General features: G+C 44.9%; 1 protein-coding gene across 1 annotated transcript in view; it reads right to left on the bottom strand.

Annotated features, from left to right (window-relative positions):
• tmem120aa (transmembrane protein 120Aa) overlaps nt 1–13676 on the bottom strand; it is a 35345-nt gene extending 21669 nt beyond the window's left edge. The window contains exons 1-6 of the mRNA XM_048557073.2: nt 13448–13676; nt 10767–10885; nt 7618–7734; nt 6609–6668; nt 6420–6515; nt 1237–1326 (exon numbers count right to left, since the gene is read on the bottom strand). Coding sequence (XP_048413030.2) covers nt 1237–1326; nt 6420–6515; nt 6609–6668; nt 7618–7734; nt 10767–10885; nt 13448–13510 — 545 coding nt within the window. The 5' untranslated portion in view covers nt 13511–13676. The remainder of the gene's footprint in view (nt 1–1236; nt 1327–6419; nt 6516–6608; nt 6669–7617; nt 7735–10766; nt 10886–13447) is intronic.
• Nucleotides 13677–16275: the final 2599 nt, after the last annotated feature.

Consider the following 16275-nt stretch of genomic DNA (forward strand, 5'->3'; position numbering starts at 1 on the left):
ACTGGAGTATAAGGAGGTTGAGGGGCGACCGACAGAGGTCGAAAAACCATGAGAGAAACAGATAAGATGAATGGCAGATGTCTTTTCCCCAGCGTGGGAGATTTCAAGACTAGGGAGAGGAGAAAGATTTAAAAGAGGACGAGGTAATTTTTTTTTAATACAGATGGTGATCCATGTGTGGAATGAACCAGAGGAAGTGGTGGATGCAGGTACACTTACAGCGTTTAAAAGACATTTAGAAAATAACAAGAAGAAGAAATGTTTGGAGGGATATGGGCCAAGTGCAGGCAAATGGGACTAGTTTAACAAGGTGTGGAGCTGGATGAACACAGCCGGCCAAGCAGCATCAGAGGAGCAGGAAAGCTGACGTTTCGGGCCTAGACCCTTCTTCAGAAAATCTTCTGTTCATCCAGCTCCACACCTTGTTATCTCAGATTCTCCAGCATATGCAGTTCCTACCATCTCTAGGACTAGTTTAGATTGAGATTATGTTCGGCATGGACTGGTTGGGCCAAAGGGTCTGTCTCCATGCTGTATAACTATGACTGTACAAATCAGGCAGTAACAAGAGTGCTTTTCAAATGGTAGAGTATTCTAAAATGCAAGGAAAGAGTAAGTAAGGGAAGAGACACTGCAATAGGTCTTGATTTCATCAGTTATAAGGATTACACATTATGAAGGAGTTAAAGAAAGCTAATGCGCTTAGGAAAAAAAGCCAGCGGGATAACTCAGAGGTACTCAGCAACATTGATAAGCTAGTGGTAAGCCATGTTGAAATGAAGGCATTAGTATCTAAAAGTTAGAAAGAGATTTTTTAAAGAGCAAATATTTTCTTTGGTGCTTTTATTTAAAGTCCACGGGGTGTCGCACGCGTCGACAGAACTAGTCACATAACCTGAAATGTCCTTTGAGAGCAGTTAATAGTTGACCACATTGCAGTGGGTCTGGAGATGTATGTAGACCATAATGGATAAGGACAGCAGATTTCCTTCCCTAAAGGACATTAGAAAATCAAACGACGTTTTACTACAGTGATAGTCACCCTGACAAAGACTAGCTTTCAATTCCATTGATTAATGGATTTAAATTCTGTTGCTGTTGTGTGATTTAAACTAATATCTACTGAGCATTTAGCCTGGGTCTCTGGATTGCTAGTCCAGTGATAATGACCACTACATCATGGTCACCCAAGGAGTGAGATAACTTTGCTGGGTTTTCCAGAGACCCACGTCTTACCTGGATCCATTGTTGATGAGGATGCTCTCTCGAATTGTAAGTGTACAGTAGTACCACACCAAAAGGAAGTTGAATACAGAATCCACCACCCTGCACAAGAACAAACACAGGCAAAAGATGTTTCACAACCTACTCAAAACATTGGAATTACCAACAAATTCAGTGATAAACACGCTTATTCTAACTGAAAGGTTAACAGGTACTCACAGTGCGAATCATACGGACTTCCTCTCTCTCCTGCTGCCTTCCTGCCGTATTTTCTGATTTTGTCAGATTTCTGGCATCGACAGCTCTTTGTTCTATTGTACTGCTGTACTGCATATCAGAATATAATCTAAACTTGTACTAAACCCCTGGTAGACAAAATTGTGCGCAAGTACTTTGTACAGTAGATAACAGACCTATTTCAATAGCCCTGCAGGTTTACTGACAGAGTAGTTCTGCCAGGAAGATAGTAGTTTTGATCCCTGGTCTATAAATTAGCAAAGTTCACTTTTAGCAATAGAACTAGTGCTGTAATTGGTCTCTATCAATGAAATGGGAAGACAAAGTAAAAAAAAAATTCCTGAAGTTTCAATTCTTAGATACCTTTCGAATAACACGTGTCATAGTGAGAGAGGCGGCCTTTCAGCACATTGACTTTCTCCAGAGTAATCCAGTCAGTCCCATTCCCCTCACTCCATCCCTGGAGATGCTGCATGTTTTATTCCTCTAGGGTCCAGCCATTTTCCTTCTGAAACCAGTGATCGTTTTCACCTGCACCTCCCCCTCAAAGGCATCCCAATCCCAACTGTTACAACATGCTGCAGGGCAAGGTTCCTCTTTTAAAATCACATCCCCGCCCCACAAAACATGAATTAGTTCAAAGATGTGCAGGCTAGGTGGGTTAGCCATGAGGAATGCAGGGTTACAGGGATACATAGGGGGATAGGTCTGGGAGGGATGTTCTTCAGAGGGTTGGTAGAAACCTAGAGGCCAAACAGCCTCTATCTACAGTGTAGGCATGCTATGATTAATTCTGTGTTACCTGAACTCTGTAGCATTAAATTCTTTTACTGATCTAGACTTTCTGAACTTGTTATGGACCTTGTATACCTCTGAGAGAGAACCCCTCATTCTTTTTTGTTCCGAGGTGAACATTTCCAATTTCTCAAACTTAACTTTGCGGTTAAATTCCTTTAACCCTGGGATTGGGCAGGTAAATCTCCCCTATAACCCCTCGAGCAGCCTCACACACCCTCCCCACAGTGCGGTGTCCAGAGCTAGACTCAACGCTCTAACTGTGGCCCAGCACTGCTTTAGAAAGGCTCAGCACAACATGTTTGCTGTTGGTCTCAATCCCTATAGGGAGCCCAAAACTCCACTGCCCTTTTCTCACTGCACTCTCAATAATGTCCTCCCACTCTCAGAAGGTCAACTTACATCAACCCCCAGACCCTGCTATCTCTGTACACGATTTCAAACTCTGCCACTGAGTCTGCACTGGCTCAGTCTATTCCTTCTACCAAAATCACCTTGTACCTTTCTGTACTAAAGTCCATTAGCTGCTTGTCTGTCCAACTACTAGCCCATTCACATCCCACTGTAACCAACTGGTATCATCTTTACTGTCTGACACACCTCTTTATTTGGTATCATTGGAGATTTGACTTTGTATTGCAATATCCAAATCACTTGTATAGATCGTAGTGGTCCTAGCACTGACCCTTGAGGAACACCAGTGTCTACCATCCTCCTGTCTACATACTGACCCATTTGTTTTCTTTCAACAAAGTTTAAACCAGCTGTCATGGGTCCCCTTGTCAGTTTTATCACCAGCCTTTGTCTAAATGTTTTCTTAAAATCAATTCAGACAATATCCATTGCATTCTCTTCATCAACTTTTGCTGTTATTTCAGCAAAAACAGTAGATTAACCAAAGACTAACTTGCACTAGCTTTCCTTAAGTAACTCACTTCTCCAGATGCTTGATACTTTTATCTGATTATTGCTTCCGAACCTCAGTCCAACATTGATGTTAATATGACTGGGTTTGTAGTAGTTAGCAATGTTGTGATGCTCTTTCTTGAGGATCTGTCATTATCCAATCCTCTGGCCCATCTCCTGTAGTATCAGGGAAGACTGCAAGTCCTACCCCACGTTCTCAGAAAACGGAGATACAAGCCATCTTGACCAGGTGATTTACCAGTATGTCCTGCCTGTCAATTTTCTACCCATCATTACCATCTCCACTTCTACCCATATTTTGTCAAGATCATCCTCCTCAGTAATACACTGATACAACGTAGTCAAAATATTCTAACGCTACCCTATGCCTCAAAACGTGTATAACCCTTTTTTGTCCACTTTTACGATTACAATATTTAAAAGGCGTCTGGATGGGTATATTAACAGGAATTGTTAAGAAGGATATGCGTCAAAGGGTGTATTTCCTTACTGTATACCCTTATGACTCTATGACCCCCATTCAGCTTCTGGTCAATGGTCAATAGCCATCTCAGCTGCAGGAGATCTCTGCTGGAGTCTCTCAGGGTAGTGTCCTAGGCCCAACCATCTTCAGCTGCTTCATCAATGACCTTCCCTCCATCAGAAGGTCAGAAGTGGGTTGTTTGCTGATGATTACATGATGTTCAGCACCATTTGTGACTCCTCAGATACTGAAGCAGTCCGTGTTCAAATGCAACAAGATCTGGACAATATCCAGGCCTGGGCTGGTCAACCCCCAAGGTGTTGATAGCAGGGGATTCAGTGATGGTAACACCATTGAATGTTAAGGGGTGGTGGTTAGATTGTCTGTAATTGGTGATGGCCTGGCATTTCTGTGGCACAAATGTCACTCACCACTTGTGAGCCCAGGCCTGGATATTGTCCAGATCTTGTTGCATTTGAACACGGACTGCTTCAGTATCTGAGGAGTCACAAATGGTGCTGAACATCATGTAATCATCAGCAAACAACCCACTTCTGACCTTCTGATGGAGGGAAGGTCATTGATGAAGCAGCTGAAGATGGTTGGGCCTAGGACACTACCCTGAGAGACTCCAGCAGAGATCTCCTGCAGCTGAGATGGCTGACCTCCAATAACCACAACCATCAAGTTATGTGCCAGGCATGACTTCTGGTTTGCTCCAAATACCTACTGATTCCAGTTTTGCTCGAGCTCGTCGATACCTCATTCGGTCAAATGCAGCTTTAATGTTAAGGGCTGTCACTCTCACCTCACCTCTGGGATTCAGCTCTTTTGTCCATGTTTGAACCAAGTCTGTGATGAGGTCAGGAGCTGAGTGGCCCTGGCGGAACCCAAACTGGGCGTCACTGAGCTGGTGCTGCTTGTTGATGACACCTTCCCTCACTTTACTGGTGATTGAGAGCAAACTGATGGGGCAGTAATTGGCCGGGTTGGATTTGTCCTGCTTTTTCTGTAAAGGACATATTTGGGCAATTTTCCACATTGTCGGGTAGATACCAGTGTTGTAACTGTACTGGAACAACTTGGCGAAGGGAGCAGCAAGTTCTGGAGCACACGTCTTCGGTACTATTGCTGGAATGTTGTCAGGGTATGTAGCCTTTGCAGTATCCAATGTCTCCGACTGTTTCTTGATGTCACTTGGAGAGAGTCTAATGGCTGAAGAGTGGTATCTGTAATGCTGGGGGCAACTGGAGGAAGTCACGGTGGATCGTCCACTCGGCATTTCTGGCTGAAGATTGCTGTGAATGCTTCAGCCTTATCTTTTACACTGATGTGCTGGGCTCTTCCATCATTGAGGATCTGAATATTTGTGGAGCCTACTCCTCCAGAGAGTTGTTTAATTGTCCACCACCATTCACAAGTGGATGTGGCAGGACTGCAGTGCTCAGATATGGTTTGTAAATTGTAGGATTGCTTAGCCCTGTCTATCACTTGTTGCTTTCACTGTACAGCATGCAAACAGTCCTGTTTGGTGGCTTCACCAGGTTAACACCTCATCTTCAGGTATACCTGAGATGGATCATCCATTTGGCACTTCTAGCTCTAGCAGACAAACTCAAACCGATTCCAGCCCATAAATAATTTCCAATCATCAATTATAATCTCAGCAACCGGTAAACCCCCATTCAGAAAGAAACCGCATTTCTGCCATATTTGTCGCAACCTGAAGACATCATAACACATACTTAAGAGACAATTAATATACTGGATAACAAAGGAAATGCAACAACCAATTTGCGGACAGCCAGTACCCACACACAGCAATGTGAGAATAACCAGCAATGTTGGTTCAGAGACAAAAATGAAAGAAAAATATCTGGAGACTGGGTGAAATTCTTCTTCAAAGTAGTGCTGTGGGACTTTTAATGTCTACCTGAAGGACTCGGTTTAATGCTTCATCCAAAAGGCATTGCTTCCAACAGCGCAGCGCTCCCTCAGTGCTGTGCTGGAGTGGTGAACTTAGCTTATATGCCTTAGGTTGTTGTAGTAGGATTTGAACCTCTGATCCTCAGTTAGCACCTATGGGATTTGTACACCACCCAAAGCTTCTGTCAACTGAAAGTGTATGCAAGTGCTCCAGTATGGTAGAAACATGAAAAATTTCTTAGTGCTTCTTGTCAGGAGCTAGTTGTCAAAAGTCTTTTGTTTTAAATTCAATCATGTGTTGTGGGCATCACTAACTAGCCCATACGACAGTTAACTGTCAACCACATCGCTGTGGGCCTGAGTCAAATACAAGCTAAACCAGGCAAGGATGGCAGATTTCCTTCCCTGAAAGGCACGAGTGAACCACGTGGTCTTTTTTTCTCCAACAACCGACAATGGTTTCATGGTCATCATTAAACTCAACTCCAGATTCTTTAACGAATCTAAATTCCATCATCTGCCGCAGCGGGATTCGAACCTGGGTCTCCAGAATGTTAGCTGAGTTTCTGGGTCAAAAGTCTATCAATAATACCCCTAGGCCATTGCCTCCCCATGGTCTGGTCAAAACGTCAAATATCAGTGAGCATGCAAAGGTATCTAGAAAATCAGATACACTCCTGACCTCTCCAATGGCACTGTCCTCAGATAAGGTATCCTGTTGGGGCTATCGGCCTCTGTGCCGAATGGAGCATATCTGTTACCTGCCCAGGGGCTAGGGAGGAAGGGTATTGAGAAGGGGCCACTCTCCCAGTCGTATTGTCACTGCATTTACCAACTAACCTCTCACCTGGAGTTTAACAAGAATCTGCAGCTGAAGGAGATGACGAGGAGGATGATTGTAAGACATAGCTTGAATTTCTCATATTCATCCTTGTAGGCAAACCTGCAGTGGAGAGAAAATGGACAAGGTCACATGGAAGACTTAAGGAGAACTTTACTCATCTGATTCCAGAAGGGGGGCCTAGTCGATACTTACTTGGCCTGTTTGCTGAGCAGGGTCACATTGACATTTCCCAGAACCAGACTCAAGTACAGCCTGTAACAGAAGAAGGAGAATCATTGTCGTTCCCGAGGTTAGATCATAAATCAAGGCCTGTTTAAGGACGACAACACTCCTGGTATTCAGGTTCAATTGTGTCAGCTTTCAAACCAATGTATGAGTAAAATGCTTGCAAGATGCACACCAATAAATGGAGGTGCTCGAGCAGCTGAGTAGACAACACTCAACCCAACTGGCCATGTGGTAGGTTTACCGCATTTGTCCCTGGAAGGTCCTGTGGTGAGAGTAAATTGGACCAATATTCTCTGGAGTTGGGAGGAATGAGACGTGATCTCACTGAAAGATTCTGAAAGGGCTCAATGGGGTTAGACACTGGGGCGGTTTGAGGCGGCGGGGGGGGGGCGGGGGTGTCAGCGGGAAGACAGACAGTCCGACAATGTGGGGTCAACCTTTCGGACAGACGGGAGGAGGAATGGCCTCATTCAGAGGATTGTGAATGTGTGGAAGTCTCTAATCCAGATGACTGTGGATGCCCCAGTGAATGTACTTAAGGCTGGAACAGATACATTGTCAGTCTCGAGGAATCAGAGGACACAAGGAGGGCAGTAGGGTTTGGACACGTTCTGTTCCTAGGTCTTGAGCCGGACAATCTTTTGCACTGACAAAATATCGAGCCTTCAAGCATTAAATGTAGGAATAACTAAAACTCCACTAGGAAATTGCCTAAGAAAAATGACCCAAGGGTCTGTTCCCGTGCTATATGACTTTCTAAATAATACACGTGGAAGAACTACATAGTAATGTCCATTGATGAACGACACTGGCGACAAGTTAGAATTTGCTTTAAAGAAGAGATTCCCAATCTATCAAAAACCTAGTATTTGAACACACGCATGAATAGGCATAGCCAAGTCAATCTTTTACAAACAAAGCTGCTTTAGCACTCAAAGGATTTAAAGTAGAAAGGGTCACTCGAAGCACTTACCCATTTTTTTTTGGGAGGAAAGCTTCCATTTCAAAGAAAATGTTTTGTCTTTCCTTCATCAGTCCCTGGATGAAACCAATGTCTCTCCACTGCTCTTCATTGCCTGGCAACTGACATCTAGGAGGGGAGAAACCAGATCAAGTTGTAACATCACCAAACTGTAGGAGCAAACAAACTTCACTCAGCTAGCTCCCTCTCACTGCTTAGTCAACACAGATTCGAGACCACATTCCAGGCCTGAACAAACGGTCAATACCAACATTTCACCTCTCAATTGCAGGGCCCTGGGGAGTGTTGCCGAACAAAGGGACCTAGGGATGCAGCTTCATAGTTCCTTGAAAGTGGAGTCACAGCTAGACAGGGTAATGAAGGCGGCATCTGGCATGCCTTTATTGGTCAATCTATTGAGTATAGGAGTTGGGATGTCATGTTGCAGCTGTATGGGACATTGGTTAGGCCACTTTTGGAATACCGCATTCAGCTCTGGTCTCCCTGCTATAGCAAAGATGTTGTTAAACTTCGACGGGTGCAGAAAATATATACAAGGACATTGCTGAGCCTGGAGGGTTTGAGCTACAGGGAGAGACTGAATAGACTGGGGGATTTTTCCTCTTGGAACGTTGAAGGCTGAGGGATAACCTTATAGGTGTTTATAAAATCATGAGGGGCATGGATAAGGTGAATAAACAGGGTATTTTTCCTCGCGTGAGGCAGTCCAAAATGAGAGGGCATAGGTTTACAGTGAGAGGGGAAAGATTTAAAATGGGCCTGAGGGGTAACCTTTTCACACAGGGGGTGCCAGAGGAAGAGGCTGGTACAATGACAACATTTAAAAGGCACCTGGATGGGTAAATGAATAGGAAGGCTTTCGAGGGATATGGGCCAAATGCTGACAAATGGGACTAAGTCAGATTGGGATGTCTGATCGGCATGGACAAGTTGGATTATTTCTGTGCTGCTTAGCTCTAGGACTCTATAACTCGACTTGTCCATCTACATCCTGGGAGCTGCCATTGACCACAAACTGAACTGGACCAGTTAATACAGCAATTCTAACAGCAGGTCAGATGCAGAATTGCTAGCAATGAGTAACTCACCTCCAAACTTCCCAAAATCTGCCTACAAATTAACAAGACACAAGTCAGGCATGTGATGGAATATTCCCCACTTGCCTGATGGATGCAGCTCCAACAAACTCAAGAAGCTCACCACCATCCAGGACAAAGCAGCCCATTTGATCAGCACCCCACCCATCACTTTAAACATTCAATCCTGTGGGATCATGTTCAATAATGACTGAGATGGGCAAGTGGCGAGAAAAGCCTCTTTATTGAGCATCCAGAGTGGCACAGTTCGAGGTGGTAATGAAATCCAAAGTACAGGTTTACAGTAATCTATTTATACACATTTTTCACATACATTGAAACGTGAGCGCTATGGTGTCATGTAGTTGTATCTATTGTACACAGGTTTGTGTGACATCTGTTCTGGGGAAGGAGTGTGTTTAGGCACTTGCTAAATGCTGGGTGTTCCTCCTGATGGGATTAGACGGTCTGTTTGGTCTGAACTTGCATAAGTAACAGGTGTTAGTCCTTTTGTCTTTAAAGTTAGGAACGTTAGTAAAAATACTAGACCTACATGATCTAAATATGTGAAAATCTAAATGTGTACTCAATAAAAGTATAGAGATATTAAACTAATCTCCTGCAACTGGGTTGAGAGATTTTAACTTACAATTGTCGGTTTTGGTAGTCCATACACATCCATTCATGCAGTTTCATGGAAGCGCTGTTTTTGTAGTAAGTTTCTTTAAAGGGGTAGTAGCCCTATTTAATATGTGTTTAACAACTACATACTCATGGAGGAAACTGTCAGATGTTCTGCAATCTATTTAGGTCCAGAGAGGCAGTTGTTAAGGGCTAATTAATATTATAATCTTTCCATAGTTTTAAGTGAGTTATAGAGAAATGATGATGGGGATCGCATTGTTTTGAATAGGTTACTCGGGGTAGCCTTCGAAAAAGAAACAGGTATAAATGTTGCTTGCAGTATGGAGTCGATAAGAATTAAAAGGTGCAAACAGCAGTAATGGATTGGAAGGAATATTAATTTTGTTTAATGCAATTTTATGAATGAGTGAATGGAAACGTGGTATAGTAAACATAATGGGCTTGTGAGTGATTTGGCAAAGAGAATCATAACACAATATCTGACAATCCCATCACGACTAATATGTTGGCAGCAGTGTGTACCACCGACAAAATGCAATGCAGCAATTCTCAAGCCTCCTGCAGCAGATATATGACAATACCACCATCAAGTCACACACCATGCTAACGTAGAAATCTATCACCATTGCTTCACCATCGCTGGGTAAAAATCCTAGAATCCAGCAGTGTGGGTGATGTCCCTACATCCAATGATTGCAGTAATTCGAGAGAACTGCTAAGTACAACCTCAATAGGGCTGTTAGAGAGGGACAACAAATGCTGGCCAGCCAGTGTCACTCACATCCCAGGGATGATTTAAAAAGTAATTCCAAAAGGCCTTGCACTAGCCTGACCATGGGTTATTCCTCAAACAACGATGGAGCAGCCTGCTCTGATTTCCTACATCAGAACAAATGATTCCAAACTACAAAATGTGAAAGACACTACTTTAACTGCAAGTTCTTTCTGCTGGTTCCCTCTTCTGCAGGTTTTGGTCTTACATTCAGACATCAGTCTATTCTGCCATTCACACCATCTCGCGCCACACCTTTTCTTTCTTTCCTTGCCCTGTGATTACTCCCCCTCAATCTTGCCCCAGATATCCTGCCATCATTTAACCTCTCTGTGTTAGACATACTTTCCCTTCTGTTACTCCCCCTGGCCAACCATTTCACTTGCTTTAAACTTGTTTCTAACTTTTCCCAATCCCAATGAACTGTCATCAACCTGAAACATTAAATTTCTGTCTCCACGGTAACTTCCCATTCTGTTGCGTATTCTCAGCACTTTTTGTGTTTATTCATTTTTGCTTTTATTTTTCCTTCTCATCCTTTTGCCCCATCGGATAACAAATTCAACGTTACAGTTTGAATACATTGACAGAGTGCGAACACTTCAAAACCAAATTCAACAGCCTGGTCTATAGAAAGTAATATCTACTGTTCAAGACTTTTGGAGAGTTCCTTGTATTTCTTCTTCTGTCGTTCGATGGAACTGAGGCAGGCATTCTGAAGTTTGATCACCTCTTCCAACTGCTGCTTGTAGTGTTTGTGTGTTTCCTGGAGAAGAGACCAGAGAAAGTTAAATACTACGTGAAATCAAATGTAGAAGCTTCAGGATGCACTCAACTTCACTTTGACCTGGAGATCATTACAGAGGCTGATTGTGCTTACAAGCCTTCATGTTTTCTATGCTCCTCCAATTCCTAATGGATTCCTGGCGTGGTATGACTGATGTATGAGGCGAGACTGGATCGGTTAGGAGTACATTCACTCTCACAGTGTGCCCTGAGGATGAAAATTCAGCCCAATGGGGATGGCACGGTGGCTCAGTGTTTAGAACTGCTGTCTCACAAAACCAGAGATACAGGTTTGATTCCACCCTCGGGCAACCGTCTACGTGGCGTTAACACGTTCTCTGTGTGGGTTTCCTCCCACAGTCCAAAGATGCGCAGGTTAGGTGAACTGGTTACGCTAAATTGCCCATAGTGTCAAGAGATGTGCAGATTAGATGGGTTAGTCATGGGAAATGCAAGGATACAGGGATAGGCTAGAGGAGTAGGTACGGGTGGGATGCTCTTTGGACTGTGTGGGCTGGAGAGGCTGAATGGCCTGCTTCCAAACTGCAGGGATTCCATTCTGTTCTTTGATTCATCTAATCAGTGGAAATCATCAAATGGCCAGGTCCCGAACTCTGGAAGTACCTCCTTAAACATATCCACCTCATTCTCCTCCCTTTGAGATTCCTTAAAAGCTATGTTGTTGGCTAACATCATGGTCACTGATCCTAATATTTCTTTATGCCACTTTGTGTTTGAAAATGCTTCACTTGGGATGTTTCAGCATATTGCAAGTGCTATATAAATGTACACTGTTGTTGGATTTTGTTCAAATGCACAAGATCTGCAAACTCTCAGCTTTTTTGGTCCCCGCAGTGACACATCCAGACCAGACAGCAACTAAATCCACAGCTCAGTCTAATACCAACCATAAAACTAGGTCTTTCAGCAGGGGAGAGAACAAGATGAAGCCACGTTGAATTTTCTTTCCCAGTTCAGGGAAAGAGAAATGGTGCGAGAGAATTATAGAAAGAAAAAAATGGAATCCAAAAGAAACTTGCATTTGGATAGTGTCTTTTAAATCCTTACGACATCCCAAAGCACTTCAAAAGTCAATGAAATAAAGCCAATAGGCTTAATATCAGAGGGGAACAGTGCAGATAATGTTTGAGTGGGTTCAGGGATACAGACAGGTCAAATGACTTATCTTATTTTATATTCATTTCTTTTGGTTAATAAGCTTTGTTTTTTTGTTGAAAGCATGATATCCTGCAGATTACGTTTCAGCAAGAGATCTCATTAAAATCTAACAAACAAGTTCTGGACTTTGCCTTGTTCAGTAATAACATCGGCTGGGGCTCAGAGCATTTGAATACGGTGGTAGGCAACACCAAAGTCACAGTTCACTAGGGCACCAAAACCCTTGAGCTGGACCCGTCCATTCAACAATGGCCACCAAATCATAATCTTGATCATTGTTTTCTTTAAGATGTCTACTCAGTCCTATGTTGAACAGTTTCATGTGTTTGGAAAACAAATTCTATTGCTATTCTAACTCTAAGGAGAGTAACCTAATGGGTATTTACATATTTGATACCTGTACCACCTGCACACCACTGCCATCTCAATTCAAGGCTGGATGTCTACTCGGGGTTGTGAATTTGGACCATAGTTTGTTGCACTCAGAGTAACAGTTTGGTAGCCTTTCCCACACTCTTTTTGCAACAAATACCAAAGAACACATTCAGTGTTAATGTTGCTGATAGATATTTGAAGGGTCGAATGTTGAACTCTAAATGTTTGCCAGATTTGCACAAGTAACAACTGTATTTCACCTGAACGCCTGATGTGTTTAAGAAAAAAAGCAGACGGATTGTCATTACTTTCAGATCTGCGTCTAAATGACTTTCACCCTGCCACAGCAATCATTAGAATCCTTCTTGTTTCTTTACATCTGTTGATTGTCCCCATATATAGGGAGATATTTTATCTGACACTTGGAATATCGCTTACATTATGGTCACTCACTCCAAGCCATCCACTCCCAACCAATCTTCTAGTCAACACCATAGAAATACACCAGCAATCAAACATAAGAAGTATGAAGATTTAAACCAGTTCTGCAACGACACAACAGCTTTCATGTTATTAAGCACAGTGGAAGTCGAGATCCCGGTGACAGTGTAATTTTGCATCCTGGGGAGGGGAGGGATTAGACCTGAAATGTGCAGATGGGGTGAAACAACAAACACATTGAGAACAGGAAGTGGTGATTAATCAGAGGACTCCTCTCTCCCCAAAGGAGAGGGACACGTTGCATTTGCACACGGGATAACTCTCTTTCGCTCGCTGTCCGGACAGCGTGCAATCTGTGGCAAATCGGCAGGATCGCTGACTGACAGCCGGGCCGGGCAATCAGGAAGGAGTTGGTGGCTCCTGGGCCCAGAGATACACCAATGGTGGACAGGGAGGGTTGGGACTTGGGGATGGAGGTAGGGACAGGGACAGCAGCGGCGGAATGGTAAGGGAAAACTGCTGAGGCCGGCCGCACGATCACCACTACCTGTAAAAGCTGATAGTCTTTGTCCAGGGCCTCCCATTCCTCCCAGCACTCCTGGAAAGACATGCTGCTCTCCTGTCTGCCTTTCCCCCGAGCCGGGCTGCAGCTGCCAGCTCCCCCCACCCCACCTCCAGGCTCCGGTTACACCACCTCCTGTTCTCTTTTACCGGAGCGCACCCTCAAACCAGCAGCGCGCTTCCGGGTGAGGCCGGGCCCGACCAAACAGTGCCGTGGGGGCCGGATCAGACCCCGCCTTCTTTGTGTTCCACCCAATGGCCCGGCGAAGAGGACAATGGCTCTGGCCCCGCCCCACTGCCCGTCCAGCCAATCGGCGGCGGGCACTGACTGTAGCCATTTTTAAGGCCGGGCTTCGCTGGACTGGGAGACGATAGCATGGACTTCCCCCGTAGAGGTTGTTGCTCTCCGGGCTATCCCACCTCGGCCAGTATTGGAGGTCCCTCTGGCAAGGGAAAACAAAGAAGCCCTTACATTTTTATAGCTACTGGACGACCTCAGTGCATCCCAAAGCTCTTCAAAAGGCGGGCTTTAAGGCATGGATGCTAAATCCGCGTAAGAGTTTGCAAAATAGAATTAGAATTAGATTTCATTGTCATGTGTACTTCAAGCATAGGGCTATAGACAAACAACCTAAGATCCTTCTGATCTAATTACACCCCTGTGTGACAGTACAAACGTAACACTGTGGACCCTCATACTCCATTTGCCAGAACGTTGGCCACACATTCAGTCTCTATCCAAGACAATAAAATGTGAGGCTGGATGAACACAGCAGGCCAAGCAGCATCTCAGGAGCACAAAAGCTGACGTTTCGGGCCTAGACCCTTCATCAGAGAGGGGGATGGGGAGAGGGAACTGGAATAAATAGGGAGAGAGGGGGAGGCGGACCGAAGATGGAGAGTAAAGAAGATAGGTGGAGAGAGTGTAGGTGGGGAGGTAGGGAGGGGATAGGTTGGTCCAGGGAAGACGGACAGGTCAAGGAGGTGGGATGAGGTTCGTAGGTAGCTGGGGGTGCGGCTTGGGGTGGGAGGATCCCCCTCGTTCTCACACACCACCCTACCAACCTCCGGATACAACGCATTATCCTCCGACACTTCCGCCATTTACAATCCGACCCCACCACCCAAGACATTTTTCCATCCCCTCCCCTGTCAACTTTCCGGAGAGACCACTCTCTCCGTGACTCCCTTGTTCGCTCCACACTGCCCTCCAACCCCACCACACCCGGCACCTTCCCCTGCAACCGCAGGAAATGCTACACCTGTCCCCACACCTCCTCCCTCACCCCCATCCCAGGCCCCAAGATGACATTCCACATTAAGCAGAGGTTCACCTGCACATCTGCCAATGTGGTATACTGCATCCACTGTACCCGGTGCGGCTTCCTCTACATTGGGGAAACCAAGCGGAGGCTTGGGGACCGCTTTGCAGAACACCTCCGCTCAGTTCGCAACAAACAACTGCACCTCCCAGTCGCAAACCATTTCCACTCCCCCTCCCATTCTCTAGATGACATGTCCATCATGGGCCTCCTGCAGTGCCACAATGATGCCACCCGAAGGTTGCAGGAACAGCAACTCATATTCCGCCTGGGAACCCTGCAGCCATATGGTATCAATGTGGACTTCACCAGTTTCAAAATCTCCCCTTCCCCTACTGCATCCCTAAACCAGCCCAATTCGTCCCCTGCCCCCACTGCACCACACAACCAGCCCAGCTCTTCCCCCCCCCACCCACTGCATCCCAAAACCAGTCCAACCTGTCTCTGCCTCCCTAACCGGTTCTTCCTCTCACCCATCCCTTCCTCCCACCCCAAGCCGCACCCCCAGCTACCTACTAACCTCATCCCACCTCCTTGACCTGTCCGTCTTCCCTGGACCGACCTATCCCCTCCCTACCTCCCCACCTACACTCTCTCCACCTATCTTCTTTACTCTCCATCTTCGGTCCGCCTCCCCCTCTCTCCCTATTTATTCCAGTTCCCTCTCCCCATCCCCCTCTCTGATGAAGGGTCTAGGCCCGAAACGTCAGCTTTTGTGCTCCTGAGATGCTGCTTGGCCTGCTGTGTTCATCCAGCCTCACATTTTATTATCTTGGAATTCTCCAGCATCTGCAGTTCCCATTATCTCTCTCTTCAGTCTCTATCCAAACAGCTTTATAGAGATAAGACTTTGGACTTTTAAGATTTGGACATTTTCTTATCTGCTGGCTCTTTTTCAGAGGAAAAAAAACAACTTTTAAAAATCTGATTTTATAGCCAATACAACCACACTTTGTTATCTTGGATTCTCCAGCATCTGCAGTGCCCATTTTCTCTGCTCACGACACAGAGAATAGCAACTTTGTACGCTCTTCATTGTACTCATATATTCCTTTATACTAACAGGTATATGGAATACTCACATACACGGGTGTAATTCAAGCAAAGGGATGCTTGCCCATAGATCCCTGAAGGCAGCAGGATAGGTTATTAGGGTAGTTAAGAAGGCATACTGGACATTTGTCTTCATTAGTGCTGGCATAGATTGCAAAAGCAGGAAGGTCACGTTAGAGTTGTACAGGAGTTTGTTTAGGCCAGAGCTGGAGCTCTGGTCACCATACCATAGGAAGGATGTGATTATACTGGTAAGGGTACAAAGGAGATTCACCATGGTGTTAAATGAAAAAAAACCTGCAAATGTTGGAAGTCTGAAACAAAAACAGAAACTACTGGAAAAGCTCAGTAGGATCCAGCAGCATCGGTAGAGAAAGAAAGAGGAGTTGATGTTTCAGGCCTAATGATCCTACTTTAGAACAAAATCTTCAGTCTTCAG

Source organism: Stegostoma tigrinum, chromosome 27 (genome assembly GCF_030684315.1).
Source record: "Stegostoma tigrinum isolate sSteTig4 chromosome 27, sSteTig4.hap1, whole genome shotgun sequence".
NCBI classification, from domain to species: Eukaryota; Metazoa; Chordata; class Chondrichthyes; order Orectolobiformes; family Stegostomatidae; genus Stegostoma; species Stegostoma tigrinum.